The following is a 21288-nucleotide window of genomic DNA, read 5'->3' as shown; positions in this document are numbered from 1 at the left end:
GCTCAGTTGGAGGTCCACTCCTGTGCCACTTCAGTATAGACGCTACAGCGAAGGGAGAGGTTTGCCCATTGCTGTACATAATCCACCTTCTCAAGAATCAGTAGCCAGGTTAATAGATTTTCCCGTTAACCTAGTGCTGTTTACACTGGGGGTTAGATCTCTCAGGGGGGTGGATTTTTTACACTCCTGGGATACGTAGCTATGCCGAAGTAACTTTTCAGCGTAGACCAGACTTCAGTCCACTCATGGAGTTTTCCCTAGTGTTCAGTAGACCGACCTTGGTCTACACTGAAATGTTACAGCAGCTTCGCTATGTCTCTTCCGCTGACCTAACTGCCGCTTCTCGGGGAGATGGACAGCAGAACCCTTCCCCTCGGGCATTGTCTATACTGCAGCAGTACAACAGTGCTGCTGTAGTATTTTAAACGTAGACACAGCCCACGGCCTTCAGTGCAGGAGACCGGACTAGGACCCTATATTTCTCTGACTCTCTAGATCTGGCAAGAGAGCATAAGGCTGAACTGTTAGTGCAGAAGAACTGACCTGCAAACCTGTGTCAGTTTCCTTTTTGGAGAAGCATTTCAGACATTTTCCACAAGTAAGCCTGGCTGTCATCGTGGCCAACTCACCCTGGAGAAGAAAGGGTTGTTGGTCACAGTGGTGGTGATCAATAAGCAGCAGTTGTCACCTTCAGTTTGACTTAACTCCAGGCATAGTATCGCTGACTATTGGTGCCCTCTGGACCCTTCACATGAAATATGTAAGGCCCTTCATTATGACTGAAGGCAGGTCTCTTCTCAGAGCAGTGTACGCAGCACACACCAAAAGGAGCCAAGGACATCCCTGTTTGTCTTTTATCAATGCTAGATTTAGATCAGGACTGTTCTACCTGTAACACCTCCTACAGGACTGGTTCATGAACTTTGTGGTAAGCATAGAGATTTCCTTCCCCAGTTCTCATGATGTTCCACACCATATTTTATCATCCTTCCAATAAGCACATACTGTGCCACAGATGATATTTCATATATGGGAACCCAAAACCAGATACTGTTCCAGAGCTGAGCCATCACTTAAAAATGTCAATTAGTCGAAGGACAAATAATCATTCTTTGTGATCTGCATGTGTTCTTCAGTAACTGAAGGTAGAACAGAAAGAAACTATTAGAAACCTTGCATTAGTAGAATACTTTACTAGCAATGTGTGCAGCAGGTAAGTGCTTTTAACAGAATTGGGAACGCAATCACAGAAACGTAGGCCTGGAAGGGTCCTCAAGAGGTCATCTAGTCTTCTCCCACCCCCTATGCTGAGGTAGGACAAAGTGTACCTAGACTATCACTGACACGTGTTTGTCTAACTGGTTCTTAAAAACCTCCAATGATGGGGATCCCACAACTTTCATTGGTGACCTGGTCCAGTACTTAACTAGCCTTACAGACAGAAAGTGTTTCCTTGTACCTAACCGAAATCTCTCGCTTATCCTTCTTATCCTACTGAGAACTGATCAATGTCTTCCTTAGAATAGCCCTTAACCTATGAGACTATCAGCCCCCCCTTAGTCTGCTTTTCTCAAGAAGAAACACGCAGCGTTTTTTGTTTTGAACTTTTCTTCATAGGTCAGGTTTTCTAAACCTATCATTTTTGCTGCTCCTCTGGACTCTTAAAGGTGGTGCCTGCCCCTGGACAGAATACCCCAGCTGAGGCCACACCAGTGCTGACTAAGGCTGAACAATTACCAGCCATGGCTTATGCAACACTCCCGTTAATGTGCCCCAGAATATTAGCCTTTTCTACAACTGTATCACACTGTTGGCTCACATTCCATGCGTGCAATGCTTCCCCCATTCATGTTCTAAGTAGAACTTCCTTTGCACAACCCTGGCAGCAAACAAGACTTCCTGCGAGTGTCTCACTGACCAATGTCAGTCCCATTCAGAGATCCATGATTTGCTTGCGGTTAACTTTGTGGGATTAGGATTTGAATAGCATTTCTAATCATGCGCTACAAGGAGCGGTGAATTACGTGAACCTTTGCTGTCCTTGTCCACTGGACACATGAACACTCACAAGCTTGAGGCTTGTAAAATGTGAGATCAAGTGTTTAAAGGAAGCCTGACTTTATGCTGGGAAAACAGCAATTGGTCTCTACTTTTACCTCCATCACCTTTCCTGTATTAAAAGGTAAAAACATCAATAGTTGTGCCATTATAAACTCAACTATTTCTTACGTTTATAGATCTGAGAGCTGTGAGCACTTCACAACAGCTTGTGCTGTTCAGGCACAGAACGTCAAGTGGTCACTTATGTACCAAATCTACTTATACTAGCAGCAATAAGACAGCAGCAGTGAATCTGAGGATGGTGATTGCATTTCTTCAGATGTTCAAATCTCTTCTTGACCAGACAAAGTGTGCCAGTCAATAACCACTGCCTGTCAGCTCCTTGCTAAAGGACACTGCGTAGGACAAAATGGCATTAGTGGTGCTTTTGCTGCTACAGATAGCATGTGCACCCCTTCCTGGGTCAATATAGAATTGGATGTTACCTCTCCCTGCAACAAGGGACTAGTGTGCAGTCAGTACACACCCCACTGTCTGCTAAAACACTTGAGCATAGCCCACGCACCCAGCAAGTAGGCAAAACAAAGTCCAAGAAATCTTTCCTAGGACCTACCACATAACAAATACACGTTTAGAAAGGCTGATTTTATTTGCTCTCAGTAAAAGCAAGAATGGGACAGAGAATTATGGTTTATTTTATACAGTTTGATGTAGTACATGGTATAAAGGAATGTGTTTTAAATAAAAAGCCAATGAGTGTAGAGTAGCAGTGTATTTATTCCTATGCCTACCATTTATTTTTACTTTATCATTTAGATTTAGCCCTAGAACCAAGGCTAGAGGTTTCTTCACAGCCATGACTTCCAAAGCAAGAAGCTTGGTTTTGAGCATTATCAGACTTTGAGGTCTTTGTTGCATTGGCCATCCTGCTACTCAGCACAGGTTTTCAGGTGAGTTGGCTCACTATAGCCAATGGAGAAGAGTATGGGTTGTTGTGTTTGTTTTTTAAAAAACACATCAAGATGTTTTTTGAAACAGTTGTAAAATAAATACAAGTTAAATTGGTAATGGAAACTGAAAATTACAACTCTTGCCATTTTTGCCCTGGCAAAAAGGTAGCAGTCAATATTGCTCTGATAGCTGATTACATTAAAGACACCTTCACTGGCATTAGTTCATAGCATGCAGCTCACTTAAATATGCATCAGGTTAATTAAATCTTAGCATGGACATTGCTAGGTCAGGCCACAGCACATTTTAGAATCCAGATGACTCCACCACTGTATGAAAAAAGCACATGGAAGCTCCTTTTAGACTGTTTTCTACACAAGCCTTAGGAGTCATTCAACACACATGGGGAAGGATGCTTCTTCTAAGTACAAATACAAGATTTGCTAGAAAGCAGTAATATAAAATTACTGCTAATACTTCAGTGGAATTGTTTCTTTAGCATATGCATTTACAGTGGATGCTTTTCCCCACTTTTCAAACCAACACTGAGTGTCTCGTACTCCACAAGTAAATGAAAGCCAAGCCGCACAGTTGGAAATCATGTTTTTATATGAACAGAAGTAGACCAGCTAGAAATATTTCAGTTTATTTAACTTGTTAAGTAGAATATGAAACTGAATTTGTAGCTAGTTGTATCAGAGAGTGGACTGTTGTCTAACTGCTCAGTGTTTAATGAACACGGCTTCTACAAAGGATCCCAACAGACTTACAGAGGTGGGCTAAGCCCCATTAAGCAAATAAAGACCCCATGTTTTAAACAGACCATACAAAAATTGATGTATACTCCATTTTCCCTTTTTTGATAACGTTAGAAAGTGCAGATTTAACAAAAAGGTAGCCATATTCTGTCTATTTACAATGCTGATCAATATGCTTAATACGTGAGAAACAAAAACAGTGTCAATTCATCACCTAGAGCTCCTGTTTCTTGCTTTTTCCCCCAGCAGCCACTCAACTGGGCAGGGTGAATGAGTACAGAGGAGAGAAACCGCCAAAACAGAGAGGACCAGGAAGACACATCCGTAAGGTTACTAAACTGATAGCAGGTCAAAACAAGAATCTAACCTTCAAAGACTGTCATTTCATTAAAGTCAAGTCAAGTCAGGGTCATTTGCTGATTTCACTATTTAGTGGAGGAAGATCAAGCAACCAAGTGCACAAAAGGTCAGGCCAAGCCAGTCAGATTGAGAAAAGCAGATTTTTGGGGTTCTGCTAGAAACTTTCATGTGTGTTCTTTGCTGGAGAATCCTCCTTCACTGTTTTTATGCAAGCCAGCTGGACGTTAAAATGCTCTCCTTAACAAGGCACCCAAATGAACATGAGCAGTCTAAATTAGCCTGGGGTCCTTCAACTCTCTTCTCCACTAGAATTGGATGAAGCCATTCCATGATTTCAGCACAGGTGTCGTTTTGGGAAAATAGCAAAGCTAGCATACCCTTATCTACAGATGAAGCATGAAAGCAAAGCAGAAAAGTTAAACACCCATGGGTGCACAAAAACACAGGGATCCCAATTCTACCTCCCTGCATGAGTCACCTGCTGTCTTCCAACAGGATTAAACGATGAGCTCGAGAATGACCATGAAGAACAAATTAAATTTTATCATCGTAAAGAATTTAACACCAGAAAAAGAGGAAGTTGTAGGGGAGGCAATAATTCAACACAACTGCCAACTTCTTTTTTGTTTTTAAAAGACTAGTTTACTTAACCTTTTGCTAGGCTACGAAATGCCCTGCTCGAGCAGCTAATAGTAGAGACTTTAAGTTCATATTAACTGTTGTCAGTTTGGGAACTGCATGTTATAGTCACACACACAGAAAGTAGACAACCACATCACCCTCCATCAAAAACTAGTGCATGCAAATACCTCATCCATATCATAAAACCCATTGGCTATGCAGGAGGAGAGAGGGGGAAGATACTAGTGAACGGACATTGGCTAGAGGGAAATTAGTAGGCATAACATTTTACCTTGAAAGCTCAATCAGTGCTTTGTATTAACTTTGGCAACTATACCAGGTTGCCATCTTGTAGTTAACACATCACACCATGAAGAAAAGCAAATAAAAGCAGCATGCAGGCAAAAGGAAAGAAGTTGCCAGTGAGGAAAAAATGGCAGCAGAAACAGTTCTGAATGGCTAGGTCACCAAAAAGGAGACTTAGATAAATTTAAGATCTTTGCACCACCCTTTGTCCTCTATTCACTACACCAACAATCACAGTAAAGCAACCACAAAAGAGTTTAATATTTTTAAATGGTCACGTGTGGATGGTACGTCTCCTGCACATGCTTCCACCAAAACAAAAAAGGAAAAAAAAAAAAGTTCCTTTCCACATAAGGCACAGGACAAAATTAACCCCATTTACATACTCAAGGCGAAAATGAGGTTTTTTTTCCTGGCTTTTTTTGCTGATGCATGTCTATAGAATATGGTGACTCAAGCACATTATCCATAACAGAAAATTCCACTGTTGTACAAAATAAAGTGTTAATTCTAACTTTTATTCTTATACAATTTGCAGAATAGAGTTGAAATGATTGCTATAAGTTTTAATGTCAAGAACGGGATTATAATACAACCAAAATGTAGTGGTGAGTTGAGCAGATACATTTAAAAAAAAAAGTCACAGACATGATTTTTCTATACATGTTGAGAAAATTATAGTCAGCAAGCTGTCCTAAATGGAAGAACAAAGGGAGGCTGGAGCTTTGTTAAGATGAGGAACAAAACATTCATTTAAGGTTAAAAGTGGGCAGAGTGGTTTATTTTGCAGCGAGAAAAAAAAAGGGGGGGGGTAGACGGCGATTGGTGATCGAGGAGAACGCTCAGCAACACTTGTTCTTCCAGCCTGTCACCCCTCCTCCACTGCTGATATCTACATTTTCACTGTTGGGCTCTTTTACAGGGGTCTGCAATGAAGAGACACACCGATTACATTCTGAAGGGATGCAAACATTCAGCACCCAAGAGAAAGGAGAATGCAAAAGGACCATGTTTATACTGGGGATAACATGCCCATACATTAGATGTGGTCCTAAACTCGCACAGCACTTTGTGGAGATCTGGAGTTAAAATCTGCAGCTCAGCTGAACCAGTCCTACAATATCAAACTCATCTCTGGAATTTGGAACAAACTTTGCAGTTTGGGCCCATCACTAAAATAAACCAAACTTTGCTTCCAGCCCTTGCTTTTGGGACTTGTACTGGGGCTATCCTACCACCAAGTCAGAGTACACTAGGGAGACAGACATTCAGGCAATAGCTTAGAATAGATTTAGCTGGGGGTTCGAGTATCACTTATGTGGGCTCTTCTAAAAATTATCTGGGGTCAGAATAATCTACGTACAGAGAAGCGCTGTTTTGGTAGGCAGCTTAGACAAGCTGCCTCTTGTTTGGCTAACGTTCAGGCAAGTCATTCTCCCCAGCAGCTAAGACTGTTAATATTTTTAGCATAAGCAGTTTACTCAGATCACACAAAACCACTTACAATAGCAATATATCTGCTCTATATTTTCCAATTCCTTCTCGGGCAATTATCTACCACAGGGGTTCTCTCCCCCGCCCTCCATTACAAGCGCTTTAAAAAAAACAACCACCACCGTCTTACACATTTGGCTTGCTTTCCAGTTTTCAGTATCAAGTCTGCTGATTGGAACGTATTTTCTGTGAAGTACTTGCATGTCTAGTCAGGAGTTTGCTTTTTAAGTTGCTTTGTAAGACAAATTCTGAGACACTAAGACACCCATGCTTGCTTGCATCATGGGATGCAAACTTGGTTAGACCTCACTGAAACCTTAAGCTCAAGTGGTTTTGCTCAGATGCTAACCTCTATTTTCAGCTGCTCAGAACCTGATCTAAGTGATCCATTAGCATGTTGCTGTATTGCAGGATAGCAGCTATGTTTCTATTTCTTTCTCCTTTACCACAATACCCCTGCAGAGCTACAAAAATACCCCCAGTTTCAGACAGCCACTCTAGACTTGTGTGTCAAAGTGTCTTCTCAAAAACAATGTGAGCACTTAACAGTTCCTATTTCCCAGCAATGCCTGATTTATTGCAATAAAGGTGCCATCTAAGACAAAATGAAGTATCCAAAGTTTCCCCTGGTTGTATAGCGCGTCTGCAAAACGTGTCGATTTTTGTTTTACAATTGGAATCTACACCTCTTCAGCTACATTCTCAGGTCTTGCTAGTTTTGATTTGTATGAGATATTTTAAGCGATTTTGGTTTTCAATAAGCAGTCTAGAGAAAACAAATTCCGTGGGCACTTACCTTTCGAAGAATGTCTTCTGCTAATGTGAGGAATGCCTTCTCAATGTTTATATTTGCTTTTGCACTAGTTTCGAAAAACCTAATACCATGCTCCCTCGCAATCTAAACCAAAAGAGGCAAGACGATTAGCATTAGCAAGCCTTACAGGCAGTTTATACATTGGTACTCAATGATAACTATGGTTAGTAACCAGCTTGCTGTAGCAGGTGTAATCTTTGTTTCCAGTACAGCAGACTGGAGTGCAAGGATTACTAGTTAATCAAACTAGGAAGATATGGGTAAAACAGTCTAATGCTCCGTGAAGACAAAACAGTTTTACTGAGGTACACAGAAATAGGTATTCAGACATGATTATAAACAGTTACAAAATCTAATTCATGACACCAATCAATGTCATGGTATAAATGATTGAAGCAAAAGGATTTTGATTAAATAAATGGAGATATACCAATCTCCTAGAACTGGAAGGGACCCCGAAAGGTCATTGAGTACCTTCATAGCAGGACCAAGTACTGATTTTGCCCCAGATCCTTAAGTGGCCCTCACAAGGATTGAACTAACAACCCTGGGTTTAGCAGGCCAATAATCAAACCACTGAGCTATTCCTCCCACCCCAGAAAACATTCTCCTGGGTTTACAAGTCATTAGCAAGTCCAATATTAGTTATATTATTCTTTGGCAGGCCTTACAATGGAGTTTAAATTCTCTAGCAATACAGCCCCTGAAACAGCTTGAGTTTTATAATGGCCGGTTGGATGATTCCATACTTTTCCCTTTGCAAATCGGGGAAGGTCTCAGTGACAATTTTTTGCAAACCAGTTCTTGCTTGACACTCACCTGTTCTCCTTTTGTTTTAAGTACAACTCTCTTATCTTCCATGTCACACTTGTTTCCTAACAGCATCCTCTCCACATCTTCATTGGCATGCTAAAACAGGAACAAGCAATAGCTCATTATATATGTTTTCACATCCGCTCAGAGATAACATGCGCATACTGTGTTCACCTCTGTATTAACTCATCTTTTTGGCATTTTGGTTCAATTCATACAGAGGGGGGAGCCCACCCTCTTTGGTGGAGCTTGGCAGGACTGTGCTAAGTAGCATGTTCCCTAAGGGGCAGCTCTGCACAAAAGAACTCATACCCTGGAAATGGGATATGGCAGGAAAAGCCTACAACTTCAAGGCAACCCTGCCATCGCCAGTAGAAGTCAATTTTCCCCTTGTTTTCCTATCCCTGTAGTCTGGGATTAGAAAAGCCTCCTTTCATAAAAAGGACCAAAGGGTGTTTGGCAGTCTGCATTCTTCTAAAGACATTAACCTACTGAATGCTGCTTAAATTAAGCTCCGTTACCCACGGAAAGAATCAACTTCCTGCCCCACTAAGAAGATTTAATGTCTGCTGGCTTACTGCCTTTAGAACATTTAGTCCTGTTTTCATAAAGGCCAAAACGCTAAGGACAGATAAAAGAGAAAAAGTCTAGGGTTGCCAACACAGATAACCAAGCTCTCAAGCACTGGAATCACTGATTTTGACGTAACTTTCTCAGGATATGTCTGCACTATGGAGGAAATACCGGCATAGCTATGCCTGCCTAGCCCCATGATACAGATGCAGCCTACACTGACAGAAGGGTTTTTTCTGTCACTGTAGAAATAGCATCTCCCTGAATGAAGTTAGCGCTCTTCTGTTGGCACAGCTGTACTGGTCAGGGGCATGTTCCCCCCCCCCGACTGACACAGCTATGCCAACAAGTGTAGATCAGGCCTAAGTGTTTTAGACTCCTTTGCACAGTGTTATGGTGCAGACAGTAGCTTGTTTAAGCACTGTGTTTAAAAAGGTCAACCACTGCAAAGTTAAATAGCTGAGCGGTTAGCAGGAAATGCTTCCAGCTAAGTTCTAACAGCTCTTCTTGAGTTACTTGGTAGGGTGATCATACAGATGTAGGGCTGGGTGAACAGTTCAATTATCCAAACCCAATCTGTACAAAAGCATTGAGTTTCCATTCAGCAGCTAGAAACCCATTTACATGGTGATCTTGGAATGCTTCAACACAACGCACACTAAAATGGGAAATCCGGCCCTGAAGATTGAGTACAGTGGATGGATCTGGTTTGTTAGCATTGTTTGAGAAAAGGAAAAGAGAATTTCTAGCATCACTGAATCGGAAGAGTACAATGAATATGTTAATCTTATTCTAAGTGTCAGCTTTGTATCTCATACTGGTCTGCACGTGCTGACAAGCACACAAGCTGCTCGTCTGAATCCTGCTTCATAGGGTGGGTGCTGGTTTCACGACACCCCTGTAATGCGGCACAAAGGGTACCAAGAAAAATGGAGTGTTACACCATTGCTCAAACTGCAAACAAAAATATAGAAACTAATGTGCAGAGAAGGAATTTTATAATGTACAAGATTTTAATGAAACTGACTGCTTTACTGGATGTCTAAGGGAGCAATTTCAAAGCCTACAATATCAAATACTGAGAGAACTTTTCTGGACAGTCTGACAAGACAGTTACCTGGTCATCTGGAACAGAACAGAGCCTTAAACATTTGTCCATTAATATCTGCTTACAGGGAAGCCCTCCCTACTTACACGATAGTAACCAATAATTGTGACAAACTCATAGCTCTGGAAGTCCTCCTGGACCAATAGAACATAAAGCACCAGTTAGTGGAGAATTCAAGTATTTCTGGTGACATGCTAGCAGAAACTTTTTGGAAGAGTTTGTAATCTGAATTTACTTCTGTTTCAACAATCTTAAGGAATACTCTATTAGTAGATATTTATTAACATAAATAACCAACAAACCAAAGATCTATATAATCTGGTTTTCCTGCTTACAGCAGTGGCCCAAACAAGTTGTTTCAGAAGGAGGCCTGCTTGACCAGGGTCAACTCAGTTTTGGATTTTTTGGAAGACTACTTAGATGGCAAGGAGGAAAGATCAAAGAAACATGCACTGAAAATACTGACCTTTGAGAGAGAGTGCTATTTGTCACACAGTGCTTACACAACAACAACAGACATCTCTGAAGTACAGCCAGACTCCACCACACAATACCAGAGACTTAGATTAACTTCTACTGGCTAAAGTGAAAAACGTGTACCGTGCCACCTTGCTTTTTGGAAGGAACAAGTTAGTCTATCATGTACTTGAAGTGCTAACTTCTTCAGTAATTTAAGTTAATTGATTCCATCTCACTTTTTTCTTACACTTTTTGATTTCCCAGTTTCTCCACTCTCTTCTCTTACAATCAGGGCTTACGTATCCTACAATTCCAGGACTATGAAATTTGCTACAGAAGGGCACTCTTGCCACAAAACTGTTACAGAATGTAAACTCCGGTTTAAAAATGTACATTTCTAGTGGTCGCTGAGAGGAAAACCTTGAAAGCATTAACTGTTTAAACCAAGGTCAGCAGACCATCTGAAGCAATAGCTATGAAGTGTCAACTGCCTCATGTGTTTCACCTGGATATTAACTATCAAACTGAAGACAGGAGTGAAGTAGTTAAATCATATAAAGGCCATGTCTACAACACGTTTTGCCACCTCAAGTTACACTGGCACAGAGCCGTTACAGGTAGTTTATTGCTTGTGGGCATGCATACTTGGCTCCTTGCAGCGGTGTTGCATGTACTCACCAGAAGTGAGTGTGTTGATGCAGTGCAATGCACCATGGGTAGGTATCCACGTGTACAACCTGCCACCATTTAGTGTGCAGTCTTTTGGGTGGTTTTGGCAATGCGTGGTGCAGCAGAATCGAGTCATGCAGTGGTGACTGGGAACAACTTGCCATATTTCCATCCCATGATGTGTGTGTCTAGTTTCAATTTCCCATGAACCCAAGCAGGGTTTGTCATTGTCTGCCATCTCTGACAAATAGCCTGTCCAGCTCGGCACTATTGTCATGAGCATTGCAAGCACTGGACGCATGATCCTCTGGTGTTTGCAGAGCCACAAGAACCACTGCAGAGAATTTGACTATTTCCAGGTCAGTTTACTGTGGGACATAACTAGAATCAATTCAAGGTTCTTGGTGGCATTTATGGAACAGCTGCCAACAGTAGAGCACTGCTTCTGGGCCTGAGAAATGAGCACTGACTGGTGAGATTGTCATCCTAAACATGCATTATGATGCAAGCAGTTGCTGCAGAATTTCCATATCAATGAACGAGGCCTTGTGCCTCTGTGTGCTGAGCTCGCCCCAGCCATTCAACCTCTGAGGCACCAAACAGAGCTGCACTGACAGTGGAGAAGTGAGTGGTGATCACACTGGAAACTTGCAATGCTGGACTGATACTGGTCAATGGGGAGTCATTTTAGAGTGGAAAAATCCATTGTGGGGGTCATCGCCATCTCCTGCTATGCAGGACTGACACTCTGCAACGTGCAGGTCATAGCGGATGGCTTTGCAGCTATGGTGTCCCCAAACCATGATGGAGCAACAAATGGCACACATGCCTATTGTGGCCCCCAGAGCACATCAACAGAAAGGACTACTTCTCCACGGTTATGCAAGTGAATGCTTCACTCACATCAATGCTGGCTGGACAGGGAAGGTGCATGACATCTTTAAGAACACAGGACTGTTCAGAAAACTACAAGTTTTTTCCCAAGTAGTGGATTACCAATAGCGATCATGGGGGATCCAGCCTACCCCATAACTCCTCTGGCTCACAAAACTGTACACCAGCCACCTCAACAGCACTAAGGAAAGATTCAACTACAAGCTCAGCAGGTGCAGAATGACAGATGGATGTGCTTTTGGTAGACTGAAAGGGCGCTGGCATTGTTTACTCAGACTGAATCTCAGTGTGAAAAATATCCCAATGGTTATAGCTGCCTGTTGTGTCCTGCTCAATATTTGTGAAGCAAATGGGGAAGTTGCCATGGGGTAGAGGTGGAGCAGCTGTCTGCCAAGTTTGAACAGCCACACACAAGGGCTATCAGACAAGCTCAAAGAGCAGCTATATGGGTTAGGGAGGCTTTGAAAGAGCACTAACAGCGAGCCACAGTAATGTGCGGTGGTGTACTGGTGCTGCAGTACAGGGGTCTGTTAGGAACTGTAAGATGCTTGCTACACATATGTGCATATATCACTGACAGTGCAGTTAATAATGTAGGTGGTTGCTGTACATTTGATGACGACTATACTGTTTGGCACCAATTCTATGGTGTTGTACACACTCAACCCATCACTTTCATTGCCCATGGGCATTATACACCAGGTGTTGTAAACTAATAAAGATTAATAACTTTAAAAACAAAAAGTTCACTTATGAAACAGTTCCCAACAATCTGAAGAACATAAATGTAAACACATTTTAACTTGAAATTTAGAAACCTAAACAAACAGGAGGAAGGCACACTGATATCCATTGTAGCTGCATATGCATCAACTGTAGGGTGACCAGATGACAAACATGAAATATCGGGACGCCGGGGGGGACATCGGTCGGGACGCGGGACAAACAAGCAAATATCGGGACAGTCCCGATAAAATCGGGACGTCTGGTCACCCTAATCAACTGTGGCTCACAGGTCCGTGTAGGTGAAGCTGTGGTTGTCCATTCTCCCTCCCAGCTGGAGTGGTAGGAGCAGGCATGTGGGCTCTGAGGCCATGTGGAATGCTTGGGGTGGGGAGAAAGAGAAGGGAAGTGCTATGCTGCAGTTCTACACTGACCGCAATGGCAGTCGAGCCTGGGATTGTTGAACCTGGAGGTCCACAAGAGTCTGCAGCTTCTGTGCTTGCTGACAGAGAAGCTTCATTATGTCCTGGTGCATCTGTCTCCCCCCCCCCCCTTTTCCTGTGCCTCTCTCCCGTCTGCCCTTTCCTTCTCCATACAGTCTGCAATATTCACCCTCTAGGGCCTCTGTTCAACATCTGATGCAGCACTGGCTTGCAGGATCTTGAAGATCACGTCCTCCCACATCCTCTTTTCTCCTCCTCCATACTGGGTTAGTTGTTCTACTGGTGTGGAGGCCATACCCCTCAAGACCACAATGGCCACACCTACAGACAAAACTGAGGTACCACTGTCAACACAGAAGGAACAAGAAGTGAAACTTAAGATTCAGAACTCCTCTCTCGAGGGAATTGCTCAGTTGCATGAAACAAAGTATGGGGGTACTGGCACTTCATACTAGCACCTTTTTCCACAGGTTGTGGTGGCTTTAGTTGATAGAGCACAGCTGCTGCTGGCATCCCAGAGCAACTCACGCCCATATGCTGCTAGCCTGTTTATGGCAATGGTACCTGCCGAAGTTATTGCCAAATGACATGGGAAAGTGTCCTATCATGGAGGAAGAAATAAAGCTTCCATCCCTAGACCCCTTTGGGAGAGGATTTCAGGATATCTCCATGGAAGATCTCTCAGGAGGATTCAATGGACATCCCTGTGTACGTAAACTGCTCTGCACTGCCTCCTCTGCCTGACTCTAGAGGGCAATGAAAGCAGATAGCAACTCTACCCCTCGTTGTTGTACTTCTGAATAACTTAATGAAAAGTCAGTAGCTGTGTCCTGCTAAGTTGGGGGTGCCATCACTGTAATGGGAAATTTACTTACACTTATCCAAGGTTCTTTCCCATTTCAGGCTTGCAGGGACTGACTGGACGGCAGTAGAATCAAAAATAGATCCCAGCTCTTGGCACAGCTGGATCCCCCCACCCCCGGTCACCTGTCCCACAGTCATCCTCCTTGCTGTTCGTGGTAGGGGCCGGTGACCCTGGTTCCTCAGAGGTACCCAGGGTGGTGGTGGGATCTCCATCAAGTGGCAGATCTGCAGCTTGGCACCAGATCAACTGCTGGCCTCCCAGGACTTCTGATACATCTGCCGCAGCTCCTAGGCTTTCACACAGCACTGCTGCTGGTCCCTATCATACTCCTCCTCCTGCATCCTCTGAGCAATCTGCTCATAGATGTTGATGCTTCTACAACAGGTTTGGCGCTGCCCCTGCACAACCTATTTTCCCCACAGGCCCAGGAGAAGCAACTGCTGTCTATTCCAAGCCAGAGGAGGTCTGGAGCATGCAGCTGGCAGGATCGGCTAGGCAGTTACATAAAACAATGGAGACCAGATAGAGGGGTGCTGAGCAAGATGGACAACCAAGGAAAGCCATTTAAAAACTGTGAAGGTATTTTAAGGGGGGAGGCTTCTGGTCCACATGACCTCTGGGCAGTGGGGTTCACAACTGTGACCAGGTCTGTCAAGCATTGTGGGACAGCTGCTGGATGACTGTTAGGGTTGACAAAACACAATGCATCTACACTCATGCAGCACTGACTCATGTATGTCAACCATGGCTCAACACCACTCAGGGAGCTGGTGTTACTATGTCAACACAACAGGGTACTTATATCAGTGGGAGACAAATTTAAGTGTGGCCATGCGCACAACTAGGTCGATGCAAGGCAGCTTACTTTGACTTAACTTTGTAGTGTAGACCAGGCCTTAAAGACTGATCATTTCAGCAGAAACTCAGTTAACATACTTCTTTCACAAGTCCTTCTGCTTCCTAGGTGCCAAAACCCAGCTGTGCCAAAAATTCCCATCTCAGCTGCTAATGCCTCCTGGGAACTTCCATGAAGCAGCAGTCACTCACACATACAATTCCACAGCTAATTAAATGCGTCTTGCTTCAAATTTTAGGTTCAGCTGGCTGCAAAGTATACAGGGCTTACCTATAATGGATCATGTTACATATTCTCCTACACTGTCTTTAGTGCCCATTTCCTCTTGCCTCTGTGCCCACCCAACTCTTCCTCTCCCTTCCCCACCAGTTGTGTCTCTTTGCCAATTTCTCCCCCAACAAAGCTTGTAACTTTAATTATTTCATTTCTGGGACTGCCTCGTCTTCACTTGCTTATTCCTAGGACCTTTCTCTCACCAAAGCATAACAGTATTCATCTCCAACTATACTCCGTGCTAAAAAGTCATGATTTTCTGTTGCTTTAGGTTTTTGGGGGGAGAAGGGGTTGCATCAGATAAAGCAGCTTCTCCTTTTCCTTGAGGAGCAGGAAAAGCCAAACATCTTCTCCATTTAACATGTGGAGCAATAGTGACCAACATATCAAAGAAGGAGGACTATCAGAGAAAGAAGAACTTCATGGCTGAGTTGGTCTGACATCTCAGATTTCTCATTGAGGAAATACTTAATTCTCCCCTCCAAATAAAGACTTGACTCACTAGAAATTAAGCCATTTTAGATTTTCATATTGATCAGTTTGTTCCACTTAATCAGATCCCCTGCGTAGTTCTACCGACTTCTACTGGTTGACATTCTTGCAATGAGGGCAGAGTGGCATTACATAACTGGTGTCAGTAAGCCCTGTAGGGAATTTGCCATCCAGAAGTAGTATGAAACACTGTCAAGAATGTGCTTGGTTCCCACAAAACTGAACTTGACATTTAAGAGATCTTTCCTTCTTTGCAAAACACATTTAGCTTCCATGATGGAGAAACCCATAAATATGTAATCTGTAGTAGGACAGGTACATTTCGCCAAGTATAGAAATTATTATTATTCTTGTATCATGGTTCTTACTGCAACAATAGTTGCTACCATGGCAGGCCACACGTGTGTTGGTAACCACTCTTAACAGTAGAGCCAGTTTATTGGAGAAAGGCACACACCTTCACCCGATCTCTTGAATGCAGAAAAGAACCCTAAACTTTTTTTTTTTTTAAATAAACTTTAGAAGTTTGTTAGCGTTAGAATTTTAACTCTGAACATGTGTTTCAGGGAGCAACACTGCCAGTTAAAGTTCTGACCATCAACAAATTCTCTACCTCACAGGGCAGAGGTATGGCATACACAAACCAGCCTGACAGCTCCATCCTCACTACCCTCATCTGTCACCTTGATAATAAGAGTTACTATGGTAGCATATTTGCAAGGGAGAAACCGCTAGTCTCAACAGACTCAGTTCTGCAGGGTCTACTTTCAGCAGCATGTTGGACCTGTAATACAGCAGGTGCAGTTAGAGCAGAGGACGGGATCTCATTGCATTGCTCACCTCATCTATGTTTCTGAGCCATTTGCTGATGTTTTCAAAGCTTTTGCCATTAGTGATGTCATACACTAGCATAATTCCCATGGCGCCTCTGTAGTAAGAGGTGGTGATGGTGTGAAATCGCTCCTGTCCTGCTGTGTCCCTGTGAATAGCAAGCAATATAGTCAGTATTTAAAACCCAAAATGTGTATACATTGGAGGCACGTTCTAGATAAGAGTGGGGACGTCTATGTTAGACAAACAGAAGTAAAATCTAATGCACATTTATTTCCATATTTGAAATAGCATGGAAACCTGCAGTACTGTCAGTGACATTCATTGGTTGGTACTGTTTAAGCACCTATTTAGGTAGATTCCAAGACTCTCCTCTTCTCCCTCCCGCAGAGGCAGCCAGAAGTGAGTGTGGCACGAAGACAGAAGAAATGCCTTGAAGCTCACAAGGTACAGCAAGACTGGATTTAAAAAACACATCTTTCCTAGGCCACTAAGCTAGCCACAAAGTTCATCAAAAGAACCAAAGACAAGAGACATGCAGGTACAGTTAAAACAGCCCAAGAACCTAGAAGGCAGTGGCTGAAGTTACTAATGACCAGAATAGTAAGTTACACCAGTTTTTGTAGCTTATTATTTCAGACCATAATCAAATCTCTTTCCAAATCATACAAAAAAAACCACATTGCTAACATAACATTTCTTGTTGGCTTTCACAACAGATCAACATAAAAGTTAGATCTGAATTACATAAAGTGAAGCACTAGCAGCAGTAGAGATTCTTGTAAGCTGTGTTGAGTAATTTAAGTTAAAAAAACAATACAATAAAATGCATAAGAGCTACAGGCATCCCCTGGGCCTGGTATTTACATTCTAGTTTGCCAAAGAGGGACATGTAAGGTTTCTACTGGAAGCCTATGTCACACTGATCATAATCTTTGCAAAATGTAAGTACAGTTAATATGTAAGGTGTACACAAACACAAAGGAAATTGTTCCTAAGGCCTTGTAGCTAATGGCAGATCACTCAGAGGTAGCATGATGCCTTAAGTCAGATTCCACTAGACAGGAAATGGGAGACATTTATCTCCCATTGTAAGAGACAAAATGATTAGCCAGAGAGTCTATTTGCATACTGAGTCAAACACTAATGAAGAGATTGTGGAGACTTCAAGTGGAAAATTAACAGGAAGAGGTATGGGAGGAGTGGGAAACGGACCCTATTTTAGAGGTGAAGAACAAAGGACTGGTCTGGTACATCTAGGAGTGCAGAAAGACATCCTGGCACTCTTCATTTGTGGTGGGGGGGGGGGGGGGAGGAGAGGAAGCTGCCAGCTGGCTGGGGCTCATGAAAGAAGCGTCTCAGCCATGCTGGTTGAAAAAACAAGAGACTTTGGGGTCAGCTGTACCTTACTCAACAAGACGGCACCTTGTTACTTGAGTTTAGGCTCTACGAGTGTTGATTTTATATGTAACCATTTATTTCCAATATTTCTGTTTTCTATCATATGAATCACTACTCTGTAAAATAGACTTATAATTGCTTTCTCTATAAATACATTTAAGAGCTATGTTCTGAGATTTAACTAGTAAGCTATGATGTACTGTTCCTTGGGGAACAGTGGGTCTGGTAATTCTGTGAGTGTCCTGTAGAAAAGAGGCTGGACACACAGGGGGTGAAGGATGTGGGGTTGGAGAGTGCCTATTGCTAACCTGCATAAGGAACAGTGGAGCCGGGGTGAGCTGAGAGGGGAGTGCTTATGTTGTCTGTGGCTGGGAGAATAAGGGAGCTGACCCCTGGCAGGCGCAGCTAAGGGCAGGTGGTAGCGAGGTGCCTCACAACCGTGGGTACCCCTGGGAAGTATCACAAATACAAATATAGAATGCGTGAACTGGAAAAACAACGTTCCTTAAGGATTTCCAAATCTTGATAAGAACTTGAATACTGAGGAAAACCTTAGTATCTAGTCAGTCTGACAAGACAATCTAGTTCAAGAAACAGTAGAGTAGAAACCTGTGGATGAAATGATCCATTCAGCATAGACAGAATAATTGTCAATTGATGCCAATGACTAACCAGTCAACCAAGCTGCAATGAAAAGACGCTCCTTTTTCCCCTGAGCAGTTACAAGGTAATGATCATGCAGGTAATGGTTCAACATGCTGAGTCAATGAGTTAAATTTAAAGATTTAAGGTTTTTTTGGGGGGGGGAGGGTTAAAAGTGGTATTCAAGTCAGCTTGAGGTTCTGTAAAAGCCCATTAGAAACTGTGCGCTTTCGATTTCTAATGAACTAAATTATAAACACTAGGGGGCTAGTTTGTTTCAACATCACTACTAACGGTCTTATTTGACTTCTCCAAAACTGTTATAGGTAAAAATATTGAAAATTAAGGCCCTGATCTTGCAAACTTACATGAATGGTCTTATTGACTTTAATGGGACTTCTCATGCATTTAAAGTTAAAATAACATTTGAGGCATTTTTGTTTTGAAGCAACAAAAACTGACACCAAATTTTAGTGCATATAATTTTAGCCCCTAAGGCTGCAGTGTTGTACTGAAAGTCTAAACTTTCCATTATTATTAGTGCAGACTCTTACACGTGTGTTCACATTTTTCAAACAGAAGCTTAAAGTTATGCTCCTAAACTCTTAAAAGGTGGGATTTTTCAAGGGCACTTAAGTGACAAGCACAAGCCCCACTGACCTTTGGATAAAACTATTTAGTTATAGTTAATATCCCTTCATCAATTTCTATAATTAAGCCTCATGCGTCAAGGCATTAGCCTCTCTTAAGGCATGTCTTCTCAGCAGTTACCTGGGCTCTTATCCAGGGTTCAGCCCAACTCCCCCTACCATCCAAATACACTTTTGACCTAGATTTGGAGGTGCTTTAAGATCAAGCTAGCTTATGTGACTGGAGGTATAGGTTAGAACTCAGGTTTGGGTTTAACAGGTTAGAACCTGCCCACTTTGCAATCAGGATACAGGTAAAAAGTTGCCTGGGTGCTGATGTTCCTCCAATGTGCTTCCCACAATTCCATCTGGAGGGCAGACAACTGGTTGGGAAAGAATCCCAGTGTCTCAATACAAAAAAACATGGGATATATCCCCAGACACACAAGTGAGAATGCAGAAACAGTAACATCGTTAGGGCTTTGTTGTGGAGATGCTTGCACCCGGGCAAGGCTAATGTGGGTACCAAATCCCAGGGTTAACTATCCAGTAAAGACATCCTCAGAGGCCATCTAATCTGCCCTCCACATTACCCCACATCTTCCTACTACGGGGTTCTTACAGCTTCTTATGAAGCATTTGGTGCAGGTCACTCAGACATTTCAGCTTTCTTGTCCTGGAGGAAGTTCAATATAGCTGTAGGTGCCACTGCCTGCAAATAAAGCATGAGCTATTTGCTATGAGAACACAATGGAGAACCTACATTGTCTTTCAGCACAAAATGCGAAGCTTAGTAGAAAAAAGTTTAAGTAAAATCTGAAAATTCTAACTGGAAGCTATAGAAACAAGCAGAAAAACATCCACTTTAGCAACAGAAAACTGCATTCACAAGTGTTGAAAAAGCTGGCTGAGAGGCTTGCCAGACCATTAATGATGATTTTCAATAAGTATTGGAATACCAGGGAAGTTCCTGAAGAGTGGAAGAAAGCTAAGCTGTGCCAATATTTAAAAAGGGTAAACAAGCTGACCTGGGTAATTATAAGCCTGTCAATTTGACACTGGTCCCAAGCAAGATAATGGAGTGGCTCATACGGGACTTGATTAATGGAGAATTAAAGGAGAGTAATATAATTAATGCCAGTGAAGATGGGTTGATGGAAAATTGATCCTATAACACTAACTTGATTTTTTTTTTTTTAAGATGAGATTACAAATTCAGATAACGGTAATAGCACTGATGTGATGTAACACTTCTGTAAGGCATTTGACTTGGTATTGCAGATTTTGATTAAAAATCAGAATGATATAAAATTAGCACAGCATACAATAAACAGATTAAAAGCTGGCTAAAGGAGAGTAAAAATGTAATTGTAAACTAGGAATCATTGATCGGGGATGTTTCCAGTAGGATTCTGCAGGGATCAGTTCTTGGCCCTACACTATTTAACATTTTTATCAATGATCTGGAAGAAAACCAAGTCACTGATCAAGTTGGTAGATGATACAAAAGTTGGGGGAGTATTAAATAATGGAGGACAGATCACAGATACAGAGCAATCTGGATTGCTTGAGAAATGGGACACAACCAAACAATATGCATTTTAATAAAGCTAAATGTACAACCTTAGGAACAAAGAATGTAGACCATACTTACACAATGATGAGGGACTCTATCCTAGAAGTGACTCAGATTGGGGGGGTAGTGGTGGATAATCAGCTAACATGAGCTTCCAGTGCTATACAGTGGCCCAAAAGGGCTAACGTGTTCCTTGGATGCATAAATGGGAGTAGTGCATAGGAATAAGGAGGTTATATTACCTCTGTATTTGGCACTGATGTGACCTCTAATGGAATACGGTATCCATTTCTGGTGATCACAATTCAAGAAGGATTCTGATAATTGAAGAGGGTTCAAGGAACCATGAGAATGATTAAAAGATTAGAAAACATGCCTTATATAGCAAAAGACTCAAGGAGCTCAATCTATTTAGCTGAACAAAGTAGTTAGGGATATTTGACCAGTCTATAAGGATTTATAGAGATGACAAATATTTGATAATTGGCTCTTCAATCTAGGAGACACAGATAAAACACAATCTAATACCTGGAAGTTGAAGCTTGTAGCCTGATCAGGGGGTGGATGGTGGGGTGTAAAAAACTATAAAACAGGGCAAAAATTGAAGAACTAGCAATATGTACATAAAACTGGTTTAAATTAAAGAACGAGTATCAACTGATTTTTATAAATGATT

General features: G+C 42.3%; 1 protein-coding gene across 1 annotated transcript in view; it reads right to left on the bottom strand.

The window, feature by feature from the left end:
• Positions 1–3642: 3642 nt before the first annotated feature.
• RAB10 (RAB10, member RAS oncogene family) overlaps positions 3643–21288 on the bottom strand; it is a 61112-nt gene continuing 43466 nt past the window's right edge. Inside the window, exons 3-6 of the mRNA XM_045009645.1 lie at positions 16374–16512; positions 8185–8274; positions 7348–7449; positions 3643–5983 (exon numbers count right to left, since the gene is read on the bottom strand). Of these exons, the coding sequence (XP_044865580.1) occupies positions 5900–5983; positions 7348–7449; positions 8185–8274; positions 16374–16512 (415 nt within the window). The 3' untranslated portion in view covers positions 3643–5899. The remainder of the gene's footprint in view (positions 5984–7347; positions 7450–8184; positions 8275–16373; positions 16513–21288) is intronic.

Source organism: Mauremys mutica, chromosome 3 (assembly GCF_020497125.1).
Source record: "Mauremys mutica isolate MM-2020 ecotype Southern chromosome 3, ASM2049712v1, whole genome shotgun sequence".
In the NCBI taxonomy this organism is placed as follows: Eukaryota; Metazoa; Chordata; order Testudines; family Geoemydidae; genus Mauremys; species Mauremys mutica.
The sequence above is the reverse complement of the archived record's forward strand: the minus strand, read 5'-3'. Positions and strand labels throughout refer to the sequence as shown.